This window comes from Nothobranchius furzeri, chromosome 2 (genome assembly GCF_043380555.1).
Source record: "Nothobranchius furzeri strain GRZ-AD chromosome 2, NfurGRZ-RIMD1, whole genome shotgun sequence".
In the NCBI taxonomy this organism is placed as follows: domain Eukaryota; kingdom Metazoa; phylum Chordata; class Actinopteri; order Cyprinodontiformes; family Nothobranchiidae; genus Nothobranchius; species Nothobranchius furzeri.
The window spans coordinates 97,934,958-97,956,411 of NC_091742.1; the positions used below are offsets into that span (position 1 = coordinate 97,934,958).

Consider the following 21,454-nt stretch of genomic DNA (forward strand, 5'->3'; position numbering starts at 1 on the left):
GCTATTTGAAAAAAATTGACCACGCCCACCGGATGTTTGCATCCATATCTGTTTGAGGTCAGATTAGTCACACTCATGCAAAATTTCCTGCAGATAAGTTGAGGAATGAGGAAATGAGAGGCAAACGTTTTGCTACGGCGTTACTCCTGAATTCGCCATACCGCCACAGCCCCTCCCTTTTTCAACACCTGCCAGTACTGGATGCTAAGTGAGCCCAACATGTCAACTGTTATTTGGCAGTGATTCATATTGGTTAGATCAAAAGGGTACAATTGGGAGCTTTCAGAGTAAACATGACCTTTTCTGTAGTGAGGGGGCGGAGCCTTGATGACATCATCATCTGATTATTGATTGTTGTTTAGGAGTGGATGACAAATGACCACAAACATTTTTGTGACTCTGTGTCCTACGATGATGAAATTATGGCAATTTATATTTTTTAGCGAGAAGTCAGTATTAGGCCAGGAGAAGTCCTGCTGCTGAGGTGCTAAGTTGTATCGGTTGTATCAGCCCTGCTATGCAGTTTTCTACCAGCAGGGGGCTCTGATATTATATACATCACAACCGATATGGTTTACAAAACCAATTTTTAAATTGGCTATAAAACACAAAAGGAAGGTTAAGTTGCAGAAATAACTAAATAAGATGATAATGGCTGTTACAACGTTTGTAATAATATATTAACAATGCTTACTTTTTATATTTTTTCAAAGATTACAACACTTTAAAAGTCAAAAATGGTCTCATAAACCTATTGGTTTCATAATGCTGGTGTGTAACCTGACAAATAGGTCTCACAAACCATAAACACACACACACACATACACACACACACACACACACACACACACACACACACACACAAAGCAATGTGTCTACGGTTACATTGTGATTGCTTAGTAAATATTCTATTTGGCGAGAGATAAACTTTATTGTATTTATCCTAGTGGATCTATGATTAAAGGTGTTCCCTGGCCAGGCAAGAGACGTAGTCCCTCCCTGGGTCTCCCTTTAGGTATCCTACCGGTTGGACGTGCCTGGAAAACCTCACCAGGGAGGCGTCCAGAAGGCATTTTAATAAGATGCCTGTCAAGATGGCGCCGTCCACGGCCTGCCGTCTGCTCTCCCGATTGTTGTTTTTGCTTTTTATTTTCCTGTGTTGCTCTTTGGTGGATAGTAGCTCAAATTTTTGCTATGATCGCCTCACCCTTCTTGAACTTCGGCATAAACTTGGATTTGCCTATCACCGCTGTTTGGATCTAAGATGGTCCTTCGCTCCTCTGTTTACGGCGGTCCCGCAGAAGTGGCAAACGCGGGGGTTCCAAAGTGCGGCTCAGAGCCTCCTCCGGCCGTTCGTGCATGGGATGTAAACCTCACCTGTCACCAGAGTTGATACATGGAGATCATCGGACCTTCCGCATTCCATCGCTCTGTCGAAGATTCTCTGGGGAATCCGGTCGCCGGAATGCCTCAACCACCAACCCGTGGATGCACCGGGGCGTCAACCAAGCTAACCTTTGCTATCCTACGGTGGCCCAAGCGGCCCAGTCACCCCGGTCAGCTGATTCGGGTCTTCCACCGATCTTCAGGGTAGCTGTCCTAAATGCCCGGTCAATTGGGAATAAAACCCTCATTTTAAGGTATTATTTTTTCCAGCATGAGGTGACATTATTCTGCATGAACGAGACCTGGGTTCTTCCTGGTGATTCAGCTGCTCTGTCAGAGCTCTGTTCTTCAGACTGTCAGGTTCTGAACGAGCCCTGGCTCACTGGTCGTGGTGGTGGATTACTAACATGTTCAGATCCTCTTTCCATCCTAAAAAAACGTACTATACCAGTGACTCCAGCCAGCTTTGAGTTTATGGCTTTTGAGGTGGACTTTAGTCCTCCACTACTGTTTATTCTCTGCTATCGCCCACCTAAGTACAATTCAAACTTTTTATCAGAATTTTCTGATCTTTTAACAGACTTTCATCCAAAATATGACCGTGGGATTATTCTTGGTGATTTTAATATACATGTTTGCTGCCCTGACAGATCTCTTGTTGGTGACTTTTTAGACATTTTAGATTGTTTTGGTCTCCAGCAATAGGTCCAGTCACCCACCCATTCAGGATCGCACATTTTAGACTTGGTTTTGTAATTTGGGATCTGTATCTCTGATCTGATTGTTGACTCTGCACTTATCTCTGATCATTCTCCTATTATTTTTAATATCTGTGGCTTGACACCTCCATCCAAAAGGCAACATAATCAACACCTTACAAGAATAATTTCCCCTTTCACCACCAATCTATTAGCATCTAGCCTAGCTGCGACTCTATCCACTTCCCAACCTGATTCCACCTGTGTAGGAGTTGAGGAGCTGCTGACCTCTTTCAACTCTACCTGCTCAACTGTTTTAAATGCAGTCGCTCCTCTAAAATCCAGACATAAAAAAACTGTGGCAGGCCCTTGGCTCAATGAGGAGACTCGTGCCCTAAGACGCCAATGTAGGGTCTGCGAACGCCGGTGGCGGAAGGACAAGCTGCAAATCTACTAATTATTCAAGGATTCTTTGACCCACTATCAGAAAGCTGTCCGCACAGCTAGAAACAGATATTTTGCAAATATAATCACTAGGCATAAAAACGACCAGAAGAAACTGTACAGTGTCCTCACCTCTGTACTATCCCTTAGAGAATCTCCCAACTCTTCTCCCTCTACAGGGGCTCTTTGCAATGAGTTTCAAAACTTTTTCCTGCATAAAATCCAGGATGTTAGATCCGGTTTCTCTTACTCAGGCTGGGTTACCTGTGTGGAACCTCACTGTCCACCCTCATTCTCTTGCTTTGCTCATGTGACTCTCTCTTCCCTGGTTGATCTAATCTTGGCTTTGAAGCCCTCAGGCTCTCCAGAGGACAGCCTTCCTCCAAGACTGCTGCGCAATGTCCTTCCAGCGGTGGCCCCTGCTGTTTTAGATATTGTCAATTCCAGCTTCTCCTCTGGTGTGTTTCCAGCTGCTTTTAAAAATGCAGTTGTTCAGCCACTATTGAAGAAACCAGGCCTTGACCAGTCTGACTGTGCCAATTATCGCCCAATCTCAAAACTTCCATTCATCTCAAAAGTAGTTGAGAAACTGGCTCTCACGCAGCTTACTTCTCACCTAGATGACAGTGGGCTTCTTGACCCATTCCAGTCAGGTTTTAGATGTAATTACAGCACAGAATCTGCACACATTAGGGTACTCAATGACATCTTGATTCTGACTGACTCTGGCTCCCATGTGCAGTTACTCTTACTCGACCTGACCGCAGCATTCGACACTGTAGACCTCACCATCCTACTTCACAGACTTGAATTTTGGGTGGGTGGGCATCCCTGCCTGGTCCCCCTCTGAAGACAGAAGCTAGCTGATATTTGGTCGTTCGTCCTAACACGTGCAATTGGCGAACTGTATAATGTTTGTAGCCAGTTTATGAAGAAGTTCCCAAAACCAAATTTATGTAAAGTTGCAAATAAGAACTTCCAGTTAACTCTATCAAAAGCCTTTTCTGCATCTAGAGATAATATACTAGTTTCTATGTTTCTACTGTAAGAGAAATCTATCAAATTAAGTAATCTACGCGAATTAGTGGACGACTGTCTACCCTTTATGAAACCAGTTTGGTCAGGGTGTATTAAGAAGGGGGTTACCTTCTCTAATCTTTTTGCCAGGGCTTTACAAATTATTTTGAGATCAACATTAATAAGAGAAATTGGGCGATAGCTGGTTGGAAATGCTGGGTCTTTGCCTGGTTTTAACAAGAGACTAATATTGGCTGAGTTCATGTTTGGCTGTAATCTGCCGCTCTCTTCGATTTCCCTCACCATTCTGAAAAATGTTGGAGCCAAAATGGTCCAGAATTCTTTGTAGAACTCTGCTGGGAACCCGTCTGGACCTGGAGCTTTCCCATTAGTCATGGATTTAAGGGCTTCCTGGAGCTCTGCTGATGTTAGTGGCGAGTCCAGGACTGCAACTTGGCTGTCTGTTAATTTAGGAAGTGTTATCCTATCAAGGAACTCATCGATCTCGTCATCTGATGGGTTTATCTGTGGTGAGTACAAAGTTTGGTAAAAGTCTCTGAAAGTGTTGTTTATTCTTTCAGGGTCATAAACTATATTCCCAGTTGAGTCTTTAACAGCAGATATGGTAGTTTGCTCTTTATTAATTTTTAATTGGCTGGCCAGAAATTTACCGGATTTATTACTATGTTCAAAGTTTTCTATTCGTAGTCTTTGTGCTAAAAATTGTGTTTTTTTGTCAATAATTCCATGAAGTTCTAATTTAGCTTTACGTAATTTGCTCAGTAACTCTTCTTCTGTGGATGTCTCTAAAGACTTAATGATTTCTTCTAACTCCTGGATACGTTTATTTTCTGTTTTTTTCTTATGTGATGAGAAAGAGATTATTTTACCTCTCATCACTGCCTTTCCTGCCTCCCAGAGAATAGATGCTGATGTTCCAGGCAGGTCATTATGTTCTAAATATAAAGCCCACTCCTTTTTAAAAAATTCTATAAAACCTTCATCTTTAAGCAGTGATGTATTAAACCTCCAGTTTTTGCTTGGTGGGATTGCTTTCTTGTTTACTAGAGTTAAAGAAACAGGAGCATGGTCGCTGACAACAATAGGGTGTATCTCAGTGTCTGAAATGTCAGCCAGCAATGAGCTGCTGACTAGAAAATAATCCAAACGTGAATGAGAGTGATGGACGTATGAGAAAAAAGTATACTCTCTACGGTTAGGATGAAGAGATCGCCATGCATCACAAAGCCCATAATCACTCATGTACTGTTTAACTATATAAGTGGATTGCCAATTGCGCCGAGTCCCAGCTGTACTGAGCCTGTCTAAGGAGTGCATCCAAAGATTAAAATCACCTCCAAGTATAAGTGGACAGTCCAAGTGTTCGGAGAGTACAGAGAAAAAATTATGAAAGAATGGAGGGTCATCAATATTTGGACAGTATATGCTCACAATACATAAGCGTTGGTTCTGTATAGTTATTTTTAACATTATAAATCTACCTTCTGGATCAGAAACTGTGTCCAGTACTGTGAAATTGATGTTTTTGTGTATTAAAATAGCTACCCCTCTTTGCCTAGAGTTATAGCAGGCAGAGAACATGCTGGGAAACTCAGGTGTTTTAAGTTCATCTGCCGATGTGGCAGATCTATGAGTCTCCTGTAATAATATTACGTCTGCTTGCATTCTTTTTAACTGATCAAAAATCTTTAATCTTTTATCTCTTGAGCCAGTTCCATGTACGTTCCATGAGACAAATCTTAGTGCACCCATAGATGTGTGTGTGAGTAGCTAAAATATGACGCCTTCATGTGAATAAGATGGAATAAGTATCTAAATGTATAAAATAGTATGTTAATAAATAACAGAAAAGTAAACAATAATAAGGATTCAACAGTGTTTGTGGTTGTATTATTTGACGCATAAATTATGATATTGTGTTGTGACTTAAATATATCCATGTGTGTGTGTGTGTGTGTGTGTGTGTGTGTGTGTGTGTGTGTGTGTGTGTGTGTGTGTGTGTGTGTGTGTGTGTGTGTGTGCGTGCGTGTTCCTGTGTGTGTGTGTGTGTGGGTCTGTGTGTGCATGTGTGTGTCTGTGTGTGTGCGTGCGTGTGCGTGTGTGTGTGTGTGTGGAGTCTGACGCAGTGTTGGAAAGTTGTGTGGTTGTGCCATACAGGTGTAAAGAAGCAGATAAAAAGAGGAAAGGAAAATACAGAAACAGGTTAAAAAAGAAGAAAGAACTAAAAAGAAAAGGTGATGGGGTGTGAGGTGATGATGAACAGGTGAACTCATCATCTAAAACACGGATCTAGCAGCTGTTTATTACTGACGTGCTCAAACCCAGTGAATCTGATAAGAAAAATAAAGGTCTGACCTGATGTTGGGCTAATACAGCCAGTCTGTCACTCCTCGCTCCTTGTAAAGTTTATTATCCACATAAAGCTTATCCACTGAGATGACAGCTCTCTTCCCATCTTGGATAAACTTTTTACGCAGCGGAAAGAGAACTCTGCGCCGATCCAGGATTTCCTTAGGAAACTGGTCATTAACGCTGAAGTCTTTGCCTTTGAGCTCTCTTCCGTGACTTTTAACCAGATCCTTCTGCTTAAAATGTTCAAATTTAGCCACGATGGGACGAGGTCGTCTGCTGTCCCCTCTTTTAGCTCCAAGGCGATGTACTCGGTCGAAGGTGATGTTTTTTACCGTTTCTTCGGGATGCCCACTCTCCCCCTCACTGTTTGCTATCTTTATCGAACCACTAGCAGCAGCAATTAGGCAAACAACAGGTATTAAAGGGATAAAGTGTAATAAAATAGAACATAAGATCAGTCTTTATGCAGATGATGTTTTACTCTTCCTCCAGAATTCTCAATCGTCTCTGTCTCATTCAATAGAACTGATAAACTCTTTTTCAAAAGTTTCAGATTACTCTATAAACTGGTTAAAATCAACAGTTCTACCAATTAATTTCTCTTTTGTCAATTTACTTAATACTCAACTGGAGTCAGGTAATATCACATACCTGGGAATTAATGTCTCTCCCAAGTTAGCAGATCTAACCAAATTAAACTACATCCCACTTTTAAAGAAAGTGGAGGATGATCTTGCTAGATGGAAATCCTTACCAATATCACTGATGGGAAGAGTTGCTACAATTAAAATGATGGTCTTACCCAGAATAAATTACTTATTTTCAATGATCCCAAACAAACCACCAGCTGACTGGTTTAGATCTCTGGACTCCTCAATTACCAAATTCCTCTGGCAGGATAAACCTCCACGAATTAGCTTAAAAACGCTTCAGAAGAGCAAAGACAGAGGAGGACTGGATCTACCCAACTTTTATTATTATTTTTTAGCCAACAGGCTGCAATATATACCAAGATGGTTGCAAGATAACCCATTAGACGAGTCCTGGTTAGATATAGAACAGACACTTTGCAATACGATAGAGCTTTCAGACTTACCATTTATTAGCTCAAGCGTAAGAAAACATGAAGGCTTCAAAAGTATTAGTATCAGCACTTCTCTGACAGCATGGTGGGAGTATCTTAAAATGACAGAGTCTTCACTAGTACCATGCAGACGCACACCTATCTGGAATAATCCTGATATTTTGCAAAATAATAAAATGATGAACCTTCTGGACTGGAAAAATAAAGGAATCCTATACCTGGAAAACATATATGAAGGATTGGACTTCATCCCATTTAATAGAATAGTCTCCCAATTTGGAATAGAAAAGAATAGCTTTTTAGAATACCACCAAATCAAATCTGTAGTCAAACAAAAATTTAAGCTCAATAAAATAGAATTACAAACCCCGCCAAGGGTTTTAGACTTCTGCAATCTCAAACCCCCTAAACTACTGTCTAAAGTATATAAGACACTGTCCAAAATAGACGATAGAATAGCAATCCCTATTGAAAAATGGGAGGTGGATCTATCAGTCAGCTTTGACCAGAACTTCTGGTCCCAAACTTGTTTAAAAACTTTTAAAATGATCAGACACCCCAATTTACAATTAATTCAGTACAAAGTTCTACACAGAGTACACTATACAGGTCATCGGATGTTCAAGATGGGGTTTGTGTCGTCTGACATCTGTACACACTGCACAAACAACATTCCTGACAATTACGTTCATGCACTGTGGTCCTGTCCACCTGTCCAGGAATTTTGGGGTAGAGTATGTGAAGACCTGTCAAAGTCTCTGAAATGTCATATCCCAATCACCCCCTCTCTTTGTTTACTGGGAAACCTGGATGATGTCCCGATTGAAAAATCTTTGGTTCACGTGGTTCTGACTGCCATATGCATCGCTAAGAAAACTATCCTCTTGAATTGGAAAAATAGAGAAAATCTCTGCATTAACCAGTATAGAAATCTTTTGTTAGATCATATTGCACTTGATTTAGCCTCTGCTTCCACTTCAAATAAATCTCTCTGGGCTCCTTTGATCGGTTCCATCACATGGCGGTGATGGGGGGCCGTTGATGATGTCCTGCGGGATGATGTGGGTGGGGGGGTGGGGGGTCTGAGTTTGGAGTATCTGGATGTTCCCTGGGGATGGGTTCACTGGGGATGTCTGGCACTGGGGGGCCGTTCCCCCCCTCTGGAGGTGCTTGGGTTGCCTCGGGGGGTGTACTGCTGGCGGTTGTGAGTGGAGCCCCTTGGAGGTCTTGGCGGCGGCCATGGGTCACTGCCTGGCGGCTGCATTGCCCCTGGGTGGGTCTGGGTGGGGGCCTGGGGGCTCGGGGTGTTGGGGTGGCCGGCCCCGTGTGGGGATCTGGGCTGGGCCTTGGGGGTCAGGTCCCTACATGTACGCTGCCGGGAAGAAGGCAGGAATACGCAGAAGTACCTGGCCCGGGTTCAGGGGCGTAGGGCAGGCCCTGGCTCCTCTGTTGTCCCATCACAGGGGAGGGGGAGGTCCAGGAGGGGGAGGACCCAACCTTACCTGGATGTCTTATGTCTTATATATTCTGGAAGTTGTGCAAATGCAGGGATGGGCATAGATATTCTGCTGGGGTGGGGCTGGGTCGGCTCCCTCGGGCTCTGTGGGGCTCTGTGATGCTGCTGCTTTGGGCCCTGGCAGGATGGGCTGGGGTCTCCATGCCCTGGGCGGCGGTATGACAACGGAGGTGCCTATTGGGGTCAGTGGGGGAGCTGGCTCCCTGGAGGGCTAAGCCCTACCAGCCATTCCTCCCCATCCCCGTTTATTTCTCTCCTCCTGCTCCCTCACATCATCACACAAACATGCACATAGGACCTTGGGGGGTGGACAAGTCGAGGAGTGCGGGTATGGACCCCATTTCCGCATTCCTGTGGCTTCCTGCCCCCCAATTTTATTTGCACCTTATGCACTTCCACCGACGACATTCCACGCAAACATACACTTAGGGCCTTGGGAGTGAGCACATTCAACGGCACTTGGCAGGGGGAGTTCTCAGCCTCCTCCCGAGTGCCGGTGCCCACTTCGAATTTTAAACTGCATTTAGACACCAAGGGCTGTGGGTGCAAGTAGGGCGGTGCAGTGGCATCAGCTGGCATAGGCCAGAAAATGCCCGCACTGCCCGCTCACCACAGCAATAGAATACACCTCATTAACACACAACACTATGTTGGAGCAGGTGGAGGGAGACCAGGGGGTCTTAGCACACCTCTGTTGTTGCTTGGCTGCCTGGGGCTGGAGACTAGGAGGGAGATCTGGCCGTCTGGTTGGGGTCTGGGGTGGTGGGTTGCTGTGCTCGGCGGTGGGCGGGGGAGCCTGCTCATCAGCACCCCAGCAGAAAGGGTCAAACTCTGGTAACCGGTGGTGGTTGTACCCCATGTGCAGCATTACCGGGACCAGAGTGAATAGGGTGTGTATGGGGAGCATGAATGGGTGTCCGGCGTGTATTTTTGTAAGTCTTTGGTTGTATGTGCATGTGTGAGCATGAGGGAGGGAGTGTGTGACTGTGTTTGTGTATGACTGTATATGTCAGGTGGGGCCTTTGACTCCTCCCTTCTCCTGGGACCTCCTTTGATGATACAGATCTTCGTCTCCCCTCCCCCCTGTCACACCTGGTGTGGGTGTGATGCCTTGGTCTGCCTGAGTGTTCGTGGCTCCCGGGTCAGGGAGTTTAAGATTTTTGGCATCTGCCTGATCAATCCCGGTGGCGGCCTGGGGGGGTCTGGGTCCCTGGGCTCTGCTGGGTCCCCGGCGGGGGTGGTCGCCCCTGGGTCCCGGGTCGCTGGGTCCCGGACTCGGCCGGCTAGGGGGTGGGAGGCTGCGGGCAGGCCTGAGGACTTGCCGCTGATATCTCCCGGGGCTCTGCCGGCTGCTGGTTGTGGCCCCCCGGGGCGATCCTCTGTGCCTCTCGAGGGGGGCGGGGGCCTTTCTGGTTGCGGGCTCCTTGGGGTTCCTGTGTTCTGGGGCAGCGCCTGGATCTCTGGGACTTGGAGCTCCCCCCCGTCTCCTACGCGTCTTTGGGGGGCAGATCTGTGGTCCCTCACACTCTCTATTGGACGCTCCTATAGATAAACCTTACATAAACAAGCGCGTGTACACACACAGGTGCTCACATGGTGCTCTCATAAGTATGGGCTTGGGCACGTTCAACACATGTCTTAAGACTATGGTGGGCACTCAATGCACTGTGGTATATTATCGTGTGACTGTTTAGTTAAACAATGATTGATTATATATTTCTTCATCAAGTTGACGCAGTGATAGCTTGATTTTGTTATATTGGTGTTGTGTCCCATTTTTTTGTTATGTTTTGCTTTTTTCTCGTCTCATTTTGCAGGTCTAGAAGCAGACTCTTGTTCATTATTGTTTATTTTTGTTGAATCCCCCCCCCACCTCTCCCCCTCTCTCCCCACCTTTTCTCTTTTCCTTTCTCTTTCACCTCTGTCTCCGTGTCTGGTCGAAATTACAAAGCATTCAAAAACAATAACAATAAAGTTTTAAATATCAGGTGCGACATTAAAAGCAGACTCTTTGATGCTCCACCTGAGACATTAAAAGCAGATGCTCTGATGCTCCACCTGAGAGTAAAACTGTAAGGCTTGTTACCAGCATTCAGACATCAATTCTGCTTGCTTCACAGCCAGACAGGACACGTTAAAAAAAAAAAAAAAAAGAATTTTGGGTGGGTGTGACCGGTACTGCCCTCGAATGGTTTAAGTCGTACCTTAATGGTCAGTGTTTTAGTGTTCTTGTTGGAGACTGCTCTTCTACCAATGTCCCACTTCCATGGGGTGTACCACAGGGCTCCATCCTGGGTCCTCTCCTCTTTTCAATTTACATATGTTGTGATTTGAAGTTGTATATTTATATACTGTAATTAGATAATTTAATTACCTGATTTGGTATATTTATACAAACTAAGTAATCAATCAGAAGAGGCTGTTTTTATCATCAGGGAGTTTACTTAAACACTTTGTATTGACTGAGAGACAAGAAAGAGAGAAAGTTGGGATCGTTTAAGAATCTTTAATTTCTATAATTATAAAATCTTACAATCTACCAGGACTATCTCAATGATGGATGCATATGGATGTAGATGGTTCGGTTTGGTGTGTGTGTGTGTGTGTTTTGTTCAGAATCTCTAGGCTGAGTAGCGGATCTGGTTTGTTATGACTAGGCTACCACAAGGCTTCAGAAGCTGATGACATGAGCCGCCATTTGCCGTATTTACGTACCCAGTAAGAGCCTCCCGTGTTAGATCAGGAATTGCCAGGTCTCGGACCTTCAGCGATACTGGAGCTGGTTGAAACAGCGGTCACAGCAAACAACGCCCGTCTGAAGGGTCGACTCAGGTACATTGGCAGGCGTCAACAAGTTTACTCTTATTTTGAAGGACCGTCGTCTCGTTGACTGAGGTGAACGACAGAAAATCTCAAGCTTGACAGATTTCAGCTCAAAGTAGGAAGTCCAGCTGGCCAGTCTGAACTTCTTAATGATGACGATGGAAATCCTTAGGAACTCGGATGTCCGGGAGCTGAGTTTAATACGTAACTGCTGAAAGTCGGACGTAACGTGGAACTGACCTAAAATGGCGTTGCCTTCTTTTTATATCTCCCAGTTGTTTGAGAATCTTACTAAACCGGATTGGACTACTTTCATAAACAAACCAGATTCTGCCCTACCACAGGCGAAAGTTCCGATTGGTTGAAAACAATGTGTCATGCGTTTCCATGGTAATGCATATCAGTGTGTCTGGGCAGCCCTGTTTATTCATTTAAACACATAACTCATGACATCTTTATTTCACAGATCATTCACCTGATTATTAATGATCAACAAATGCTTTGATTAGCTTATCACAAATGAAGTACTTTAATTAACCCATGAAAAGCGTTCTTCTGTCTCTTCTCCTGGAATGTAAACATACTGAACCAAGCGTCCGACCTTGGCGGTGTTACTGTGTGAAGGGGCAGCTGTTAAGGGCAGACCATCATACTTCCTAACGCTACACATCCCCCCTTTTCAAGGTCAATGTGGTCCTGCAAGAGACCACTTGGTCGTTGAACAAACCCAAGTTATGAAGAATCTTCACAACCGATAGGACGCGATCCCACTGGAACAGCCAACTGTGGTGAGGTACGAACCCCACGCCGAAGAACAGTCTCGCACACTCCTCAGGAAGAAAACAAGTCAGCAGGTTATTAACTATTTCTCAGGGAAGCCACAATTGAAGCAACAGCAGCTTTATATCCTCACGGGCAAAACGGCAAAGCAGGAGCAAATCTAGTGTATATCCACGAGCAGGCAATAATTCCAAAAAGCAAATTGATCTTTGTATCCACCGGTAGGGTAATATTCCAAATAAAAATTGAACTTCGTATTCACTGGCAGGGTAATATTCGAAATAAAAATTGAACTTTGCAACAGTACTTATCGTAATCCACAAAAAGGGAAGAGTAGTAGACAGTAATCCCAACGAATGAGGTGTCCCAGCAGCCATGCCGGAACCACGATCGTCCAAGGCCAACGAGCCGGAGCACCACCCAGGAGTAGTCGATGCAGATGACGAGTCACGGATCCACCTCCAGGAAGCAGGATCCTCACGAGCTCAGCAGAGGAGAGAGAGCACAGTGCAGGCACTTCAATGTAGACACGACAAAATGGCATTTCATGTCATCAAAGAAAAAAAAAACAAATTCTATGAGTACCTGTTGTCCTATGTGTAAGTTTTATGTGAATTACCCATTAAGTGAAGAAAAGGATGCAACCCTCTCTGTGTAAGATACAAAAAGGATGATGCGAAAAGCAGAAAATGAAAGAACCCTAACTGGTATCAGTGAATCCTCACTGGAAATACATGCTGTCAGGATAGGGGCAAAATTGGTTATGGCCCGTAAGGTAAATCAACTTGATAATCATAACAATCACTTTTAAATCAACTTCAAAGATACTGTAAAAAAAAACAGAAATTTAAATCAGTACTAAAATGTAAATCAGTAGTTAGTAAACCCTTCATGTGAATGCACCCATAAGGAATTGTGATTAGTAAAGAGAAAAAAAACAAAAATTTGGACAACAGTACTATGTGACCTAACCCACTTACTGTTACCTGGCCGTTTACCTGACTCCAGGAGCCCACAGCACGTCCATCTCAACACACCCTAAGTCTGCACGTGACGTATAACATGAAAGACAACCATGCACACTCACAAACAAACAAAAGTGTGTAACCGGAGATAGACGACTGTGGAACCACCGAGCCTGATAACCGGGATCCTCCATTCTCTACGTCCCTGATGTTGGAGGAGGAGGAGGCGGAGGAGGAGAGGAACTCACCGGCTCCGGCGCAGACGCCTGGGCAGCCGGTCTATCGCGACGCAGTTCCAAGGTCCGAATCAGGCGTCCGCTAACATCAGCGATCGACGTCTCCAGAATTTCCAATTCGGCGGAGAACCGACGGTATTGGAAAAGGAACATAGCCCAAATCAAGCAGATGTTTATGCTAATAATGAATATCATCACCGAGTCAGAGGAGGACCAGGAGTAAGACACTGGTTGATACCGAAGATCGGGATCCGACTTCAGCTCACGCAGCACCCTGTTCACCACACCCACTTGAACCACGGTCGGACCGCCGAACGTCACCCGATCCACCGTCCTTCTAGAGAGAGCAAAAGAGATGTTATCATAGAAAGGAGAGGACTCCACTACAGACCTATGCTCACCAGGATCCAAGTGATATAGAGAGACCTCACCAACGTGGACCGTAGCACCACGGGGAACCGTTACCCATAAGGTCTCAGATGGTAGCACCACCTTTGTAGACACAGAACCCTCAAAGCATCTAAGCTAAAGATCTACCTTCAAATCAACCAACAGCACTCATTTTCTATAATGTCAGAATGCCTCTCCCAGGTCAGATCCTGGCTTTCTCAAAACTGCCTAGGGTTATATGACAGCAAATCAGATGCCATACTTTTTAGCCCCACTAACATGAATGGTGCTTTAGATGTCTCAACTCTCCCACTCAATCTCAAATCATGTGCCACTAGCCTAGGTGTGAAACTGGACTCTGACCTTTCAATGTCTTCACAAGTCAACGCTACTGTCAAGTCCTGCTTTTTCCAACTCCGCCGCATCACTCATCTTAAGTCAATCCTCAAACGCCCGGATCTTGAGTCAGTCATTCATGCTTTTATTACTTCACGTCTGGATTACGCAAATTCTGTCCTTATTGGGATTGATGTTTCAGCCTTAAGGAAACTGCAGAAGGTTCAAAATGCCGCGGTCAGATTTTTAACCAACACCGACAGACGCATGCACATCACACCCATCCTCGCAGATTTACACTGGCTCCCAGTCAAATTTAGGATTAACTTCAAGGTCCTGTTATATGTTTACAAGGCTTTGTACTGCCCATCCCCATCCTATCTGATGGACCTGCTGACCCCATATGTTCAAACCCGTGCCCTTCGGCCAGCAGATTATCTGCTGCTTGTTGTTCCAAAGGTTCGGTACAAATCACGGGGGGAGCGTGCCTTCTCTTATGCAGCCCCAGAACTCTGGAAATCTCTGCCCCTCCATGTGCGTCTGGCTCCCTCTTTTAGCAGTTTCAAGTTGGCCATGAAAACGCACTTCTTTAGCATAGCCTTCCCTCCGTGACACTTTTCATGACAATCTAGCACCAGATTTGAGTTTTTAATTCCATTTTTATGATTTAGTTGCTCACTTTTGGCACCTCGCACCATCTGGTATTTTATTTCGTTTTATTTGTGCCATTTCAAATGTTTTTATTATTCGTCGCATTATTTTATTTTTATAGTGCTGTTAACTGTCCTCCTATTTGATTGTTTTTAGTAGAATTTTTATCTCCGACTATTTATGCTTTGGTCTTATGTATTTTGCCTGTTCTTATTGTGTTTCTCTGTCAAGCATTTGGTTTTTTTATGTACAGCACTTTGGTTAGCTGCCATGCTATTTTGAAATGGTGCTTTATAAATAAATATGGTATGGTATGGTATTAAAGGGATAAATTAGCAGTAGCACATCCAACGTCAAGGAAAGCAAATATTTATTATCAGGAGAGGGAGAACGTTTGTGGTTAGCAGCAGTATGCTAGACGATGGCCCCCTCCATGAGGCCACCACAGCTCAGCAGAACATCATTGTAGCTTCTTCTGGGGAGAAAAACACTTAGAGAGAAAATAAAGTTAACAGCTGAAATAGCAGGAAATAATACAGTTAAAGAGCAGATTGTAGAAGAAAGTAGTAGAGTGTGGAAAGTGGTCAGTGTATCCTCCAGCAGTCTAAGCCTATAGCAGCATAACTACAGAGATAACCTTGGATTATCTATCCTATTTAGATGTAGGCATGTTGGAGGCAGAGCATGGGAGAGCCGTCTTTACCGACTGTACACTCCACCTCCCTCTACTCCCCCACTTGTCCAGATCTAGGCTAACATCAGATTTTAACTATAGGCCCTATCAAATTAAAATGTTTTAAGCCTAGTCTTAAAAGTAGACAAGGTGTCTGCCTCACGGACTAAAGCTGGGAGCTGGTTCCACAGGAGAGGAGCCTGATAACTAAAAGATCTGCTCCCCATCCTAATTTTAGATATTCTGGGCAAGGGCGTAGGAACCGGGGGGGGGGGGGGGGGGGTCGGGGGAAACTGATGGGACACGTCCCCTCCAATATTGGACAAACGCACATTTGTCCCCCCCAATAACATGGAGAAGAAAAAAATGATTTTGAAATATTTGACTTGCGAGCTTTTATTTTGAAAGACACCGCAGACTTCTCACTGACACAGCCCCTCCCCTCAGGCAGTAAGGCTGGCTGAGTGAAGCGGGAGTCAGAGCCGGGATGACAGCAGCTCTGCGAGTTCTTCTCACGGGCAAAAAAAGAAAGAAAGGAAATGTGAGTTGGTAATAATTTAGTCCAAGAGGATAATTGTATTTCTGGTCAAACGCTAGACTGGCTGACTAACGTAAACATCTTGCTAGGCAGCATTAAACATTAAACTTCACTGCTAGTCAACAAAAAGTGGTGAACTTGACACGATTCGACAGTAACAGACACAAACCATTTGTCACGAAATAAATAAAAAAGTAGAATCTCCACATAAAATGGAATTTGTAAGTGTGATTGTTGCTTGTTTGTGACATTCTCATCACATTTTGTTTTTTATACCTTATTGATGTTACTCTTTTCATATAAGAGACCAGAGGAAGTTCAGCAGGAAAATGATGAAGAAGGTGAGACAGGGAGCACCAGACCTGCTGAGGGTGAGACAGGGAGCAGCAGACCTGCTGAGGGTGAGACAGGGAGCACCAGACCTGCTGAGCTGCAGGCAGGTGCTACAATGAAGAGTGAGGTTTTAGATGGTTGATGATGAGAGGAAGATTCGATAACAAGTGAACACGACTAAATAAAACTGTAACAACCATGATTTTAACGTTGCACTAGGAAAACGACCGGTTTGGCTGGCTCCGGTGAAGTGGAGACGGTCATACTGGGAAGTTTCGGTAATGGAAACACACCAGTTAGTGCCTGGCTGGTTTATAAAAGACACCCGTTCCTCCTTTTGGTGTGAGGATGCCAGCTGGTCCTGTTCCCCTGCAGATAGCTCATCAGTACTTAATACAAGTTGTCTATTGTGTATCTACGTTGGTGTTAGTTTGGGATGTTCTGATCATACCAGCAACACCTGTGTGAACCCTGTGTGCAGCACTTGGGCTTCTTCCCCTTTTCCTTCATGCTGTGCAGGACAGCAGCAACAATGTAAAACAACATGTCCGCCTAACTTTAACTCCGTCTGCGAGAGTGATGTAAGCTTTGAGTCCTGCAGTGAAAAGCTCCAGCTCCTGGGGAAGCTGATCACAGCTGGTTTAATACGACGTAAAGAACAAAGTCTGGGTGGAGTGAGGTGAGTTTCCAGGGATGGCTGCTGAGATAAACACCTCCCAGTCAGACGCAGCTACGCTTACCAACACCCGTCTGTATGAGCGTCAGAAGGCTCGGCTAATAACCGGACCATGAGGAAGTTCATGATGCTGGAAGAGCAGCCTTTCTCTGTGGTGGAAGAAGAACCAAGTTTATTCATACAGCACGTGTCCCAGACCGAGGTCACGAAAGGAATCACAATAAAACGCTGAAAAATAATACAATGAGTAGAAAACAACAGGCTCCGCCCACTGCTCAGTCACTAAGTAACCCACTACTACTAATAATAATAAATCTCCCAAAATGCTAATTAGTAAGATTCCTTTGCTTTGTAGTGCTCTAGCCTGCTGAGAGCTTCAAAGTGAAAGGTTGTTACTGACAGCAGCTACATCTAAGTGTTTATTCATTTTCCTTTTGACTGAATAGTTGCTGATTTGATCTTGGAGACGTTTCTCCTCACATCAGCTTCAGATCTAAAGCTTGGGTTGTGAGTAGGAGGCTTAGAAGTTCTGGTCAGAAACAAACACGCTGATTGTGATGGAAGTTTTTATTGTTCCTAAAGTAGAAATCTGTTTTTATCTAAATGAAGTTCATGTTCTTGTTCCTTTTCCCCACATCATGTAGCCAGTATCACTCGTGGTGTAAATATAAAGGTATGGTGGTCTGTAACATCATGTGTCTGTGTTTCCTACAGATGTTCCACAGCTGGTGCTGGTTAAAGAAGAAGCTCCTGAAGAACAGAGTGCTGGTGTGGACCAGCAGGACCCAGAACACCTCCACATAAAGGAGGAACAGGAGGAGCTCTGGACCAGTCTGGAGGGAGAGCATCTCTGTTTGAAGGAGGAGACTGAAGCTGTCGGTTCTCCTGTTACTGCTGCTTCTATAAAGAGTGAGGATGATGAAGAGAAACCTCTGGTCTCACAGCTTCATCAGCAGCAAATAGAAGACAGAGATGTTCCAACCAGCAGCTCAGCTGACCAGATGGCAGCAGAAACTGGTGGAGGAGCAGGAACTAGCAGGAACCCAGATCTGAACCCTCATGAACAAACATCTGGTTCTTCAGAGACTGAAGTTAGTGGAGATGATGATGATGATGATGATGATGATGATGATGATGATGATGTGAATCTGGACTCTGAGCTGTCAGACTCTGGGTCTGAAACTGGAGATGAAGATGATGACTGGAATGAGAGCAGGTCTTCTGAGTCAGATGGTAAGTCTGTCAACAAGTTCTTCACAAGTGGTCTCTCCAGAGACACGTGAGGGAGACGAGTCATCCAGCAGTCAGGTCTTCAGGCTGTTTGGTTCATAAGAAATGTGTTAGAGTGCAGCAACATGTAGACTCGTGCAGGAAAGTCCAGAAGAAACCTAAATCATTTAGTCCTGATGACTGGAGAAAGGTTTACTACAAATGTAAACAAACAAATCACATGAGAGTCAACACATAGCAGCTGCTGTTCCAGAGTATGGGCCAGCCTCATCCCACCCATACTCTGCTTCTGGTGTGTGTGTGTGTGTGTGTGTGTGTGTGTGTGTGTGTGTGTGTGTGTGTGTGTGTGTGTGTGTGTTTTTAGACATAGAATGATACATTCAGTTAATAATAAACATAACATAATCCCTCCTGTTTATCCGAATAGGATAACCAAACAAAAAGAAAACAAGAACAAATAAAGTAATCAAAACCTTCAAAACCTCTCGATTCACTGCGCTTCTCTCTCCAGCTCCTCTCAGTCTGGCTTTTCAACTGTTTGTGCAGACCTCTTAATCAGCTGATGTGCACCAGCTGCCCTGTGGGGAGCAGCAGCAGGCCAAAGGGTTCCAGATAATGGCTCCCTCTGGTGGGGGAGTTTAGCTGGATCATGGGGTTCACCTCACAGGATGAACAGAGGGAGATAAACTCATCAGCCCAAATACAGGGGGCTGTAACATGAGTGTGAATTAGTCTCATAAAAATGTTTAAAAATATATGATGATCCATAATCATTTTTGTCAGGCATATTTTTTCGTTTCTCTGAGCAGAGACTGTCTAAACGTCATGGTAGAAAATAGTTTGCATTTTGCAAAAAATCATGTTGATGAGTTTATTTGAATTATTCCAACAAGAAGTATGTAAATGCCAGAGCAGGTCACTACAAACCCCACAGACGGAAGGGGGGCATTGTAGTTGTCACCTTTTTTCACACCCCGAGTTTGCAGGTATGTTACCACCAGCGTAATTAGCAGTCTTACTGCATTTACGCTTATCCTTAGCCAGCAGTTTCAGGTAGGATTTAATGTCGCCCGCTCTGGCCCCAGGTAAACATTTGACTATGGTTGCTGGAGTCTCTGCCATGTTTCTGACTATGGAGCTGCCAATTACCAGAGTTGGGTTGTCAATGGGCGCGTCACTGAGTGACCCCAGCAGGGTCTGAAAAATTCCGGTCCCAATCAATTTTTATCCGTCAATGTTTTAAGCTATTGTCAGACCATTTAGATAATAACAAATTTAAGAAGTTTTTCAATCAGCTTTTAGAGCAAAGCATAGTACGGAAACTGCGCTTGTGAGAGTGTTCAATGATATTTACCAATATACTGATGTGGATGACAGTCGTTTTATTACTCTTTGATCTGACCGCTGCTTTTGATACTCTTGATCATGTTATACTTCTCAATCGACTGGAGAATTTTTTTGGTCTCTGGTTCAGTGCTCTTCTGGATGAGTTCCTACCTGGCTGACAGGTATATGACTGTTAAGATTGGTAGCTTCAGCTCAAGTGATGCTCCCCTGACATATGGGGTCCCACAGGGCTCTGTACTTAGTCCTCTGCTTTTCAATTTATATTTGCTCCCTCTTGGGGCCATCTTTTGGAAATATGAGCTTGACTTCCATCTTTATGCTGATGACTGTCAGGTGTATGCTCCTGTTAAAGCTAAGGATTTAGCTCTGAGTTGTCTTCGTGAGGTTAATAATTGTGGATGGGTTGTAATTTTCTCCAGATTAATTAGTCTAAGATGGAAATGATTATGGTTGCACCAAGTGGTGCTCCTGTAGTTACTCAGTCTCATATGATGCAAAGGATGTTGTGTCTAATTTGGGTGTTAAGAATGATTCTCAACTTAAATTTGATGTTCAAGTCAATAATGTGGTTCAAGTATATTTTTTTCACCTAAAGAATCTTTATGTCCTTTTTGATGAGGAATTGTTTTGAGAAGCTTATTCATGCATTTAATGCATTTTGTTTAGACTACAGCAATAGTCTTTACTTGAGTGTTGATTAGGGCTGCACAATATATCGAAAAATTATCGTCATCGGGATAACAGGACGTGGGATAGGCCCATCGCAAAGCACGTCAAAAACGGCGATAAATGCTTGGTTCAACATTTCCATCCGTGTCATACATCAACTTTTTGTAAACCAGCTCTGTTTTTTACGCGGAAGTATTATTTGACCAATCAAATGTAGCCCTTCTGAGATGCGGCCAATCAGATGGGTCCGTTCACGAAATACGCCCGCCCCCTACATAAACCTTTAGGATGGAAAGCAACACCCGAACTGAGTTAGCAGCACCGTTCCCTTGTTCGTCATGCTGGCTCAGAGCAATGAACGCACTTTGTGCTGAGGTTTCTGGAATCAGCGCTGCTTTCAAACGTGAACGTGAGTCCGCTCGGTGTCGTTAAGCAGCTGATAATAACCGGGCTGACTCCGACACGTGCCGGTGAACCAACCCACCTACCTCCATGTCGCTAGTGTTCCACCGGGTGGTGATGTTAGCCCCAGGCTCCGGCTAGCTTCCAGCTAAAAGGCTACAGCACTCTCCTCCCAGTCCCACCCTGCTAAAGAGGGCCTGGAAAAGTTCTCCCACACATCAAAGTGATTTTTCCTTTATGAGCTTTTATAACCTTGTTAATCAGGATAGTTGATTTGCTGCTGCACATAAACTATCAGTCAGAAGCTCTGCTAGCCGGTTATCTTAAGAGGAGCTAGTTCAATTTGTTAGCTTGTTACCAGAATCATAGTTGCAGTTTCATCATCTGAGCTGCTTTTTAAGATCTAGGTAAACTTGTTCAATTTGGGGTTAAAAACAAACGTTTTCACATATTTTCCATGTAGTTTTTTTTGCCAGTTCCTCTTCTGAAAGGTAGACAATTGTTTTTCTCTTTCCCTCAGAAAATCTTAATATTCTCCTAGTTTGGCCCAGCACAGTTCACTTCCCAATTACAGCAACAGCCTTATATCATAACCACATAAGTGGAGAAAATGTTCAGTAGCAATGAGAGAATTTGCTGTTGCATTTAAGTGATGTTAACTATTATTTAACATTTAAACTTATTTTCTGATTTTTTTTTTATTCAAAAAACCCTGGTAAGGGATGTTTTTCTTTATTTGGAGCATCAGAAAAAGTTTTATGGTGGAGTTGATGTTTTAAAGTCACTGAGAAACTGCATGCATGCGAAACTGCATGCATGCATTTTGTTGTTTTGCTGCTAATACAGTAGCAGGTGCAGCTGCATATTTTTCTAATCTTGATCATGGA

The 21,454-nt window shown here is 44.1% G+C and overlaps 2 protein-coding genes across 5 annotated transcripts in view; both read left to right on the forward strand.

Annotated features, from left to right (window-relative positions):
• The window catches only part of LOC129154097 (zinc finger protein 850), a 244,280-nt gene that overhangs the window by 63,640 nt on the left and 159,186 nt on the right, over nucleotides 1-21,454 (forward strand).
• LOC129154101 (gastrula zinc finger protein XlCGF57.1-like) overlaps nucleotides 1-21,454 on the forward strand; it is a 36,070-nt gene that overhangs the window by 6,189 nt on the left and 8,427 nt on the right. For 3 of the 4 annotated variants that reach the window (XM_054733907.2, XM_054733908.2, XM_070548471.1), the window contains exon 3: nucleotides 17,634-18,152. In XM_054733907.2, coding sequence (XP_054589882.2) covers nucleotides 17,634-18,152 — 519 coding nt within the window. Of the gene's footprint in view, nucleotides 1-11,017; nucleotides 12,135-17,633; nucleotides 18,153-21,454 lie in introns of those variants that run through there. The other variant, XM_070548470.1, reaches the window with a different exon arrangement.